This window comes from Apis dorsata, unplaced genomic scaffold (assembly GCF_000469605.1).
Source record: "Apis dorsata unplaced genomic scaffold, Apis dorsata 1.3 scaffold_524, whole genome shotgun sequence".
Classification (NCBI taxonomy): Eukaryota; Metazoa; Arthropoda; class Insecta; order Hymenoptera; family Apidae; genus Apis; species Apis dorsata.
Window position 1 is genome coordinate 192,814 of NW_006263747.1, and position 11,562 is coordinate 204,375.

Consider the following 11,562-nt stretch of genomic DNA (forward strand, 5'->3'; position numbering starts at 1 on the left):
GCCTGTGCAAGAGCATAAAGAAGGATTTTATGTCCGCCATTTACAGCTTCTCTTTTGTAGATTTCCTATTCTTTCTATTCAATGAAATTTCCCTCTCGCTTTTTCCTTTTGTCGTCGATGGCCCAGATTCGAATAACATCGTTGGGAAAAGGGTATTCCCGCGAATAGCAACGAGAACGTACGCGAAATTATGCTGTCCCGATATTGGCTCGAGCGATGGTAAAAGGAAAAACATTGTAACGAGGGAAGAGAAATGAAAATTTCTCTATCAACCATGCAAAATCAATTTATCAAAGAGCCCTGTCATAAATAAACTTTAATTAATGGGCCACAGTCCGTAACGAGCAATTGAAAACGAATCCAGAAGATAAAACGAAATTACCTAGAATTAATTTACCTATATTAAAACGATTCCTCTATTTTCTTTGACGAAATGTCGAATCGTTACATGTATGTAGACCGACAAATAACCTTCCTTTGTTGGTCACCGCCTAATTCAATTTACGAACGGTCAAAGAGCTCGACCAACAAACTAGGAGAATGAAACGAAAACGAGGAAAAATTAATTTAAACTTGTCATCGAGGGCATTAAAAGACGCGCTCATATCGAAATTACGCTCTTTTTGTTTTATTTCTACTATTCGATTTGAAAGGATAAAAATCGTTTTTCAATCGATAAATCGTTGCGCAAAGTCTGAGAGCAGGTAGAATCCAATTATCGATATTTCGAGAGATCCGCTACCTCGAACTCGTTTCGGTGGTCGGTGGGTTTGGTCACCGCTTGATTATGGTTTACAGCGAGAGAGAACGGTGGCGAACGGTGAATATGACAGTAGCTCGCAGGAATGTTGCGTATCGATTTTGAAAATTATCATGCAAGCAAGCTCGCCCTGTAATAGGTTAATTACCGAATCCGAGCCCCTCGTTAACTCCGGTTAATGTAAATTATTTTCGATTTCGCTGACTTTGCAACCAACGCTCGTTTATAAATCGCATGCAAACTAATTACATATTCTTTGTTCCGACCGCTCGCCAATTACCACCCAGGATGCGACCCATCCTATTGTTACAGCTAATTTTGTAATTATTTGTCCAACGAACCGTGCAAATCATTCCGTTTCAATCGAATCTGTTCCAATATATTTTCGTTCTTCGGTTCTTTTTCGATATCCATCTGGAAACGATATTGCCATCTGTTAGAAAGTAAAGCAAACGTTTCATGCATACGAGTAAAGAAGGAATCTTATATCTCTCACAATTCTAAATGTTACTTACAATCGACAATAGATACCATCCAACGGTTCATCCAAAAATGATCATCGCCTTCCATATAGAAATAGATGTAACGTTCGACGAATTTTTTGCAAATTAATCCCATGATGAAAAATAATGTATTGTTGTACATTTCCAAAAATAAAAATGTATATGTTTTTCAAATATTTGAATTTACGGTTGTTTTACAACGTATCTTTTTGGGTATTTAAAAAACCATTTATATATAAAACGATTATAGATTGAAGATTTAAAGTACACGACAAGATATACGTAATATCGAGAAAATGTAATATATATTCTTTTATATTAAAGATCAAAACATATTATTAAAATTATAAAAAAGAAATGATAAAATGTGTCCAAGGAACAAAGAAAGAAAACATTTAGAGAAAGACAGATTTAAGGTAAAAATATGAAAATCAGTGCCATCTTTAGAGTGCAGCAAATGAAATTCATTTAAATAAAAGACAGAAAATGATAGAAGGAAGATAGACATAAGATAAGAATTGATTACCAACGATATCTCTTGAATGCCAAAGACATCTCTTAAATACGAGATAAAGTAGAGTAAGAAACGATCGCTAGTACCATCTTTCGAGTATTATTGAAAGAAGTTTTTATAACCATTTAAGAGATGGCAGTAATGATCAATCCTTATCTTATCTCTATCTTCATCCTACAGTTTTCTTTCCTTCACTTACGAGTTTCATTTGCGGCATACTGAAGATGGCGTTAATTTCCGAATTTTTATCCTATTTTTATCTTTCTTCCACTGCTCTGCACATTTTATACTCTCAAGAGATAGACTTATATTTGACTTCATTATTGTCTTCCTTGCTCGATGTAATGATAAAAATCTTAAACTTTATTCTTAACAAACAAATTTTTATCGTACGGAATATTTATATCATATACGAATATATACAATATAAATTTTTGTTCCATATATTGCAGAGCATGTATATATAATTTTATATATTATATAAATTTTCTATATATTATCAGAGAATCTATATATTTTTATATATTAATTAATTAAAGTATTTTATTATACGTTAAAGATAAAGATTTTTTTTAAAAAAATTGAACAAATTCACTTTGTAAAAATTTAATTTTGATTTAAATTCAGGTAAAAGAAAAAGCGGAAAGTACGAAAAAAGGATTTTGACTTTGCAATAAAACGCTGTATTCGCTTGCTCGTCAAATACTCTTTCGCATTCGTCTTTACGCATCCTTTTTCTTCCAATTCATCGCTATCGTATCGATGCAACACGTGTTTGCCAATCAGATTGCATTCACCAATAATCGGAATGAATAAAGTGCCATTTGACCTGTTTCCAAATAAAAGACGTCAATGAAACGTCAATGAAGTAATTTTACAACTTGTCTCGGGAGAGATCGTTCGTTATATCCAAGCGCGCATATAAAATTCGAAATTGACCATTCGTAAATATATACACGTATGTTTGATTCTATCGGTCGAACACTCCTTGATTTTTTATTTCTCTTATTTTCGCCGAAGTATCTAAAATCGCCCAGGAGGAAAAATCGAAACATCTTCCGAACGGAATAGATGGATTTTCGATTTATCGAGAGTCGTGAATTCTTCCTTATTCGAAAGTGAAGAGGCGTGACTACAGTTGCATGGAGTCGGCCGGATGAACGCGGCACGATATGACCAGTGATTTTTCATGTGATGAGCTTTCACGTTGATGGGAGTAAAGTTTATTCCGAGTGGGGAAACACGGCAAACACGATGAACCGAAAACGGATATTTGCTCGGCAAATAGCGCTTCTTGGAGGTGAGTTGCACGGTAGAATTTTTTGCCCGCCGAGAAACAAGGTTATGTAGGATGATTTTCACGAGACGCGATAACGAAGCGTTCTCGTAGATTAACACGCGTGACAAAATTCAATTTCATGGAAATCAAACATGAAAATGTTTGGGCATGTGTAAATTTCGTAATTCCGTGCTTATTTATCAATCGTATTGGCTATACCCGATCCGTTTACATCTCTCTATCGACGGATATTCTATGACGTGAAAATGTAGAACGCATCTCGCAACGACATTGGTGTTTCATTGGCCGCGAAGATGAAATAACGAAAATGTATCCGTGTTTCGCACATTTCGTGTTGGCAGCTTCTAGAGCATTACGCGCGAAAGGAAGATTGATCTAAAAAAAACTTTGCTACTGGTTAAAAGCGTGCTCTTTTTACGACTATAGTTTTTAGAACGCACCATAAAGCTAGAGGCAAATGATACCACCGTTTGATCATTCGTCCAAAGAACCAATCTCGAGAAACCTTAAACGCAACCTAGCTTTCTTTTTTCTTTTTTTTTTTTTTTTTTTTTTTTTTTTTTTTTTTTTTTTTTTATCAAGACTTTTCTCTACACGTGAACGCAACTAAAATGGAAAATGAAATTTCATTCGAAATACTCGTTACACGTTGTTTGATCCAAAATTTATATACGAGACAAGATATACACGAAAGAATCGATATCGAAACGGCTTTATAGCTCTATCATTATTCTAAACCATAAACGTTCTACAGGTACATTCTGAAAAACTGAAATGTTCGAACGTATTTTCTCCCATTATTTCCGTTTCGATTTCCAAGTAGGTCGAAATCGAAGATGTCGCTCGCAGTTCGAAAGAGACGAAGAGGGGAAAGAAGGAGCGAGAAGAAGTTCCAATTTTTTTCCTTCCATCCGGGGCTCGTGTGACCGGCATGCGAGATCGCGTAAAATTATTCTTCGCAACGCCGTCGAATATCCATATATTAATTTCTCATCGCCTATTTTATTCTTCCTCCGTGAAAGCATATTTTTGATGCTTGTACGACGCAATTAGTTCATTGTAGGAATTTACGAACGCGAAAAATCAGCTGTCTACAATGGATCTGGCAATGATGATTGGAAAGATCGTAGAGGAGGAATCGAAGAAGGATCGAGATGAGAGCGGCTGTTGGAAATTATTAAGAAGCGGGAAAGCCAGGCGTTATCTTTATCTTTTATCTCGCGACACGGCGGTATAACAAGGGCGGCGGGGGGTCGAGTGGAAAATTTCGCGAAAACTTGCTCGAGAGCTATCTCGCCTCGTTACCCCCGCGTTTCCGCCGCCCGCCAAGTTTACGAAAGCTCGCGGCCCCTTTCGTCCGCCACTTCGCTTCCGCGATATAATTTTCGTGGCCGTAAGAGAGCTCGCCTCTCCGCTCCCGCCGACAATTTTGTCGGATAAAGTGGTCGAGATAACCGGATACGACGGCCAAAAGACAACTCGTGGCGACATTCCGCAACGACTTTGTCTTTTTTTTCCCCCCCCCTCTCTTTCTTTTTCCTTTCATTCAACCCCCACAATCATCTTCTCGCGCGCTATTTTTGTTTTCCTCCCGACTTGTGGCAAGACAAAATTTCCAGTTCCAAGAATCGTTTTAATTACACGACCGACCATTATAACGGATTAGTCGTCGATAGAATCCGGTGAAGGTTCGATCTCGAGAGACGAGTGGCAATAATCGTTAAATTTCTACGTGTCGGTTTTCGAGAGATCCCGTATTCTTCCTCCAACAGCGTTCGAGAAACGTCAATAAAATTCGAACACATCCTCCATTAACTAACGAATTACTAACGATTAAATCATATCTCTGGTAAATGTATAGAATCGTTCTAAATCTGCTATTTTGTCGATCGTTCGATTTCGAGAAACGAATTCGAACACCGTTCCTCGCGGACTAATCGTTTCTTTCGAACTCGCCACGTTTCATTTTTCCCAGATATCCTGCCGGTGGTATTATATATTTACACTCGATATTACACTCTCGGTGAAACGAGCGAGGAAGGAGGAAGAGTCGCGACCGAATTCGAATTCGACCTAACTTTTCTCTTTTCGTTACGTGGTTCGTCAAGTTTCTCTACTTTTTTTTTTTTGTCCATAACTTGCCGAGAAACTCAGCGCGACGAATAACGACCCATTTTCGCCTACGTTCGCGCAAATTCTTGACTTGACCGAAACTTGTTTGTTTACATTCACTTTTTTATTCGTCGAAGGTGAAATAGAAGTCACGCGCGACCTATTCGGCGAAGGAAACGGGAAACAAAGGAACGATCGATGGTGTGTAATTAGTTGGGTAAAGTAATTAATTCTGTTGGCATGGTTGACGTCGAGAGTTGAGTTTTGCCTGCAAAACTGTTATAAATGCGAATCAAAAACTTGTTTTTTTTTTTTTTCGGACGTCACCGTCTTTCCAGGGAAAATTGCTTTCCCTGCTTTTTCCCCTCGTTTCCTGTTCCCCACCGACAGAGAGCAAGTCACGTTGTCGCTTCCTAAAATACGTTGGTACGCGCGGCGAATCGTTCCTTACTTCTTTGTTCCATCGATCGATGAGTTCGACGTTCGATATTTTGTTTCCAACTCGTGATAATTCTCGAGGTGAAAAAACTCGATGATAGATGATTCTCGTGCAGGTGAAAAATATGCGGGTTGTATCGACGCGCGAGTAATCGAATTTAAAAGTTTTAAACAATTTTTATCCGTTAATCTTTCGATACCATTTTTCCTCGTTACCTTCCTAATTCCAGTTTATGGAATTAGGAATTTCGAAAAGTTGCAGTTTCTCGTATGTTTTGATGGGGTTATACGCGGGTCGGAATAGGAGATAAGTTTTCGTTAACGACATCTAATCGAAAATAAGGCGGATAAAAACGTGGGGCAAAAGACAAGAGGGGACGGTTGAACGATCATTAATGCTTGTCACGTTTTCCGATTGAAATTTCTTCCCACAATCGATGGACCGAGCACGAGAGCATTCTTAATGCGCAAGATGTTTGGTCGATTAATCGAGGAAAAGATCGGGGAATATATTAGTAACGTACGAGGGGCCGCTTTCGATCGGTTATCGATGAAACCAACGAACGAATTTTCCATTCGAATACTATCGTTTCGAAAGGAGTGCATCAATAAAGAGACTGTTGGAAACTTATCCGGTGAAACACTAGCGATGAGACGATGTATATCTTTACATCGGAATATAGTGGATATCCAATAACGGAGAAAATTTAATAGTTGAATTATTTCGATAATTTATCGTTTAAAATAATAATAATCGCAAATAATAGCAAAAGATGGTCAAGATTATATGAAAAGTTACAAATAATAAATGTTATTTAAGCATTTTAATAAGTAATTAATCGAAGTGATTTTATTCGATCATTATTTTTAACTAGTTGCTTTTTCAATAGGTAATGACGATACTTAAGAAATCTTTGTCGTTTCGAGCTCTCTTAAGATCAAGTTTCCAGAACTGTATTCATGTTTGTTAAGTCTTTTATATAAGAAATTATTCGGAATTATTGTTCTCGAATTGAGGGAAATAGAAAGAAAAATGTTTGATGTTTCTATCATAGCCACGGAACAATATTGGACACGGATCGAGAGAACGGTAAATTGGTGGAAAACCGAGGGGGAACGAAATGGGGCATAAGAAAGGACGATCGAAGGCGGAAACGATAGAAGTGAAAATCGAACGGAGGTGCTCGAGTAAAGAGCACGGCGACTATCGTAAGCAATTACGAAGAGAGAAGTTGAACGGGAATTCCGGCGACGCGTTCTTTCCTCGAGAATTATTGTTGCGATCGGTGTTGCGTCGTTTGCAAATTGTAGCGAAATTAAATATCGTTACACACACGCGCGCGCGCGCACGTTGTACACCCGATCGATAAACGGTCAACCGCGGAGGACGAATATGTATACACGAGCAGAACGTAACCTATCGTTCAAAGTTTTCACCGAAGCGAGGATCCACAATTGGATCGAAGGCAACATCCAAAAAACTCTCTCTCGAGTATTAAATTTCTCGTAACATGGCGAATTCTATCTTCCTCCTTTTCTGCTTCCTTTGATTCACTTATCGCTCAATTTCATCACCATTCGACATTCACTGGTAAGAAAGACAGGTTTTCTAATTTCGTATTTACGTCCTTCAGATTCACGAACAATTGTAAATGATACATGTAGCATTTTGCGGATTGAATTTACGAATGACACTTCACGCCAGAGTATATAAGTACCTACTGTTCACTGGTGAAAAGAAGGACGCACAGGGGCAAGAGGGGTTCTTCGCTAGGACCGTTTATCCCCACTTTAGACACTTTGTTGACATCGTATACTGCACAGTAGAAAAAGAACTATAATTTAAATATTCAAAATCGAAAAATTATTTCCATTTATGAAGTTATATTAAGATAATCATCCAAGATTGAAAGCTTTATATCATCTTATTATTTTAACTATTCGAATACAAAATTACATTTATAAATTAAATTAATTTTACAAATCGCAATTAGCTTATATATTTTATGAGAAATAAAAAAATTTTTATATTATATCTGGATTAATGCATCGAGGTTTAAATACAGATCGTCATTTTAGACTAATAATATGTAACAAATGTCATAGTAGAAATGCATGTGAAAATAGGCGTTTCCTTCAGTATCTATCCACCAGTTCACTGGTGGAAAGAAGTCTCGCGAAACGGCACAGGGGCAAGAGGGGTCCTTCGTTAGGACCGCCTATCCCCACTTTTAAACGTTTTGTTGACAATCCTGACAATACATACACTGCATAGTAGTAGAAGAGCTATAATTTGAACATTCAAAATCGATAATCACCTAATGAAATATTTTCGAAACTATTAATTATTTTGATACGAATACGAAATTACATTTATAAATTATACTTGTTATAAATCATAATTAACACATTATAAGAAATAAAAAAATTTTTATATTATATCGATTTAGAATTCTCTGGATGCTTACGCTTAATGCATTTAGATACAAATCGTTTTGGATTAGTATATATATGTGACAAATGGTATGGTATAAAATGCGTTTTTTTCCTTAAAATTAACCAATCAGACCCGCGTTTCTTCCGCGAGATTTCTTTTCAGCAATGAACAGTATTTGGCATTTAGCTGGCATCTGCGTCTATGATGCGACGGAAACCTTTTCCCTATTCACGAAGCCGGAATCGGATTAACTCGAGGAACCAAGTACCGTAGCCGAACATTTCTCGTTTCAACGTTAATCGAGTATAAAAGTATATTACGACTGTATCGCGTTGGAACCACGAATTAATATCCGTCTGGTAGAATAAAAATTTTTCGGAGACTCGGAGCGAAGTAAGGAAATAAAAAAAAGAAAAAAGAAAAGAAAAATGGGAATAAAACTTTGAGGGAAAGCAAAAGGAAAGAATGAATTTGGCGAGAGATGGAGAAAGAAATATCGCGATCCTGATGTAAGAGGGGGGAGAAATTTTTATTAACGTCTAGCTGGGATGCAGTGCTGGCTTTTCGCCGAGTCGCAATGACGCGTTTTTTTTTTTTTGCCGTTGAAATTCGAACTCGGTCTCGGTTAGGGCACGGCTCCCTGTAATATACGTGCATATATCTGCCGCGTTATTCGCGAAACCTGAACGCCGAGGATGGTTACAGTTGTCCCGACAGCGACGGTCCACGGAGGAGTGAAGAAGCGGTTGATGAAGCGGGCTAGGAGAAGGATGAAGTTGGAGTAAAATCTTATCATCGATATCCACCGGGATTCCAAGTGCCAAGTAAACAGACTCGTATTTGAGATTTCCCATGCGGGGTTGACAGAGTGAGAGAGAACGAGTGGTGGAACGAGATGGAGGAAGACGTGGAAAAAAGAGGGGAAAAAGGAGAACGGGATAAGGAGGATAAGTGAAACGCGAAAGAGGAAGAGAGAAGCGGTTGGGCCGGGAGGAAGGAAGCGGAAAAAGGAGCGAGAGAGAAAGAGAATGTGTGTGTGTGTGTATGTGTGTCCGGATGTTCGTGGACACGATGAAAACGAATAAAGCGGACCCGGATGTCCCTTAAGAGATCTTCATCGAGAGAGCTTTTGTACGTAATACCGCGAGCTCGAAATTACGTTCTATCATCCCCCCTGTTCCTTCATATTTCTGAGATGCTAATAATACTACACGCTCGAGCGCTCTGCGAGTAAGAATCGGGCGTGTGCAATCGGATTCGAGTCGAGAAATTTGATTTTGAAATTGTACACCTTCGCATCGTTTTTTTCTTCTTTTTCTCTTTCGCAACGCGTTCTAACGCGTGCGTAACGAAGCGTTTTCGTTTCGAACGCGTGAAAACGAAGCTTGCGGTTCCGCCGCGTCGAGTAACGGACTGTAGTATGCAGTCTACTGTCCAGGGAATAGCCGAATATTTACCATTGTGTTTCGGTATTATTAATCGAAAATCCCCAACGGTTCCCATATTCCCGATGGATAATTCTTCGGTGAATACGAATATTTCGACCTTCTCGACGGCGGTCGAAACAAGCAGCCCTCGTTTCGACTCGAACAATGCGAGGGGCGGGGGGAGAGGGTAGAGGGGGAGGGACTAGCTTGATTTTTTTTTTTTTTTCCTTCGCGTAAAATTCTATTTCTATTTGCCTATCTGTGATTATTTGCGTGTGGATCGAAAATTTTTCGAAATTAGGCGAGAAGTTTGGCGTAAAACGTTGGCGACCGTTTGATCCCCGTCATTTGTTCATTTCGGCGCAACGTCAATATCAATCCGTTCTAAATTTTCATCCTCCAGTGACGGACACGTCACGTCCAAATTAAGGGTTAGACAGGGAAGAAGTTTCGTGGTGATAAATCTCACCGAAATTCGAGTTTCCGCTTCTGCTTCTTTTTTTGTGTTTTCTTCGTCCCTCCCCCACGTTTTTTTTTTTTCCTTTCCTTTCGCGTATTCGACATATCCAACGACGCTCGAATCGTCGGATCCGGTTGAACTTGGATCGTGCAACGAGGGAGGGGGAGGAGGGTCGAGTGAGGGACAAAGATCGAGAGGGGCAAAGGAAGAAGGAGAAACCGAGCCGCGTGCTTGTCACTTAGGAAATTGATTAACGATTAGCTGTGAACGAGAATCGCAAACATGCTGTCCGAAAGGATCAAATATGCCATGGAGCATTTGTCCCACAAACAGCACATCTCCCTGTTGGCACGGCCCAACTGGAGAAGAATCCAGAAGAAACACGTGCACATTTTGGTGAGTTCTAATAATCTCTGTCTCTCTCTCTTTTTCTCTCTCTCCTAACTTTTCTTGTTGTTATATATAAAACATTACATTCTTAATAGAAAAATATCTTAATAATTTATATAATTTATAGAGATAATTTTAAAAAATAAAAAACCACTTCTCTATATAGTTATGAATAAAACATTATATTCTTAATAGAAAAAAATCTTGATATTATATGATTTATAGAGATAATTTTAAAAAATAAAAAACCACTTCTCTATATAGTTATGAATAAAACATTATATTCTTAATAGAAAAAAATCTTGATATTATATGATTTATAGAGATAATTTTAAAAAATAAAAAATCACTTCTCTATATAGTTATGAATAAAATATTATATTCTTAATATAAAAAATCTTGATAATTTATATAATTTATAGAGATAATTTTAAAAAATAAAAAACCACTTCTCTATATAGTTATGAATAAAATATTATATTCTTAATATAAAAAATCTTGATAATTTATATAATTTATAAAGATAATTTTAAAAAATAAAAAATCACTTTTCTATAGTTATAAATAAAAGATTATATTTTTAATACAAAAAATCTTGATATTATATAATTTATTTTAAGCATTTAAGTGTTAGGGCACATAAAATTTTGAATTTTATAGAATTAATTAATTTAGTTAAATTATTAGTTAAATTATAGGATGGATTATTAATTAAATTATAACATTTAATTTGCGTTTAAAAGTTGATAACAATATTATATCTAAGAATATAAATTAATTTAATTTAATTTAATTCTTAAAGTAATATGTCTAATAAGAGAAATATTTTGATAAAATATTTACATATAATTTTTAATATTATTATATTAATATATTAATATATTAATATAATTAATATAACTATTAAATACAAATTATTATTATTAAATATAATATTAATTGTTAAATTAATTATTAAATATAATCATATTAATATATTAATATATTATTATAATTAATTGTTGTCGGTTTGATCACCAGCCGCGACCCTACAGCATCCGGCGATCAGCGTTGAAAGCACGAGCATCGAAAAGAATCAAAGTGATGGCCCAGCCGAAACACATTACGAAAAAATACGATCCAGCGTGAGTATTGGATAATGGAGCCTGTGACGCTCTTCCGATTCATTTTCGGCCCAACAACCGGCCTCACCCTCCTCTCCTCGTAGAAAAGCACCGCCAC

The 11,562-nt window shown here is 36.9% G+C and overlaps 1 protein-coding gene and 1 long non-coding RNA gene across 2 annotated transcripts in view; one reads left to right on the forward strand and one right to left on the reverse strand.

Moving 5' to 3' along the window:
• The window catches only part of LOC102671675, a 17,702-nt gene extending 10,228 nt beyond the window's left edge, over positions 1 to 7,474 (reverse strand). Inside the window, exon 1 of the long non-coding RNA XR_422478.2 lies at positions 5,286 to 7,474. This is a non-coding gene — a long non-coding RNA (uncharacterized LOC102671675). The remainder of the gene's footprint in view (positions 1 to 5,285) is intronic.
• A 2,328-nt stretch (positions 7,475 to 9,802) lies between these two features.
• LOC102671373 overlaps positions 9,803 to 11,562 on the forward strand; it is a 4,324-nt gene continuing 2,564 nt past the window's right edge. Inside the window, 3 exon segments of the mRNA XM_031512859.1 lie at positions 9,803 to 10,347; positions 11,362 to 11,465; positions 11,549 to 11,562. Coding sequence (XP_031368719.1) covers positions 10,234 to 10,347; positions 11,362 to 11,465; positions 11,549 to 11,562 — 232 coding nt within the window. The 5' untranslated portion in view covers positions 9,803 to 10,233.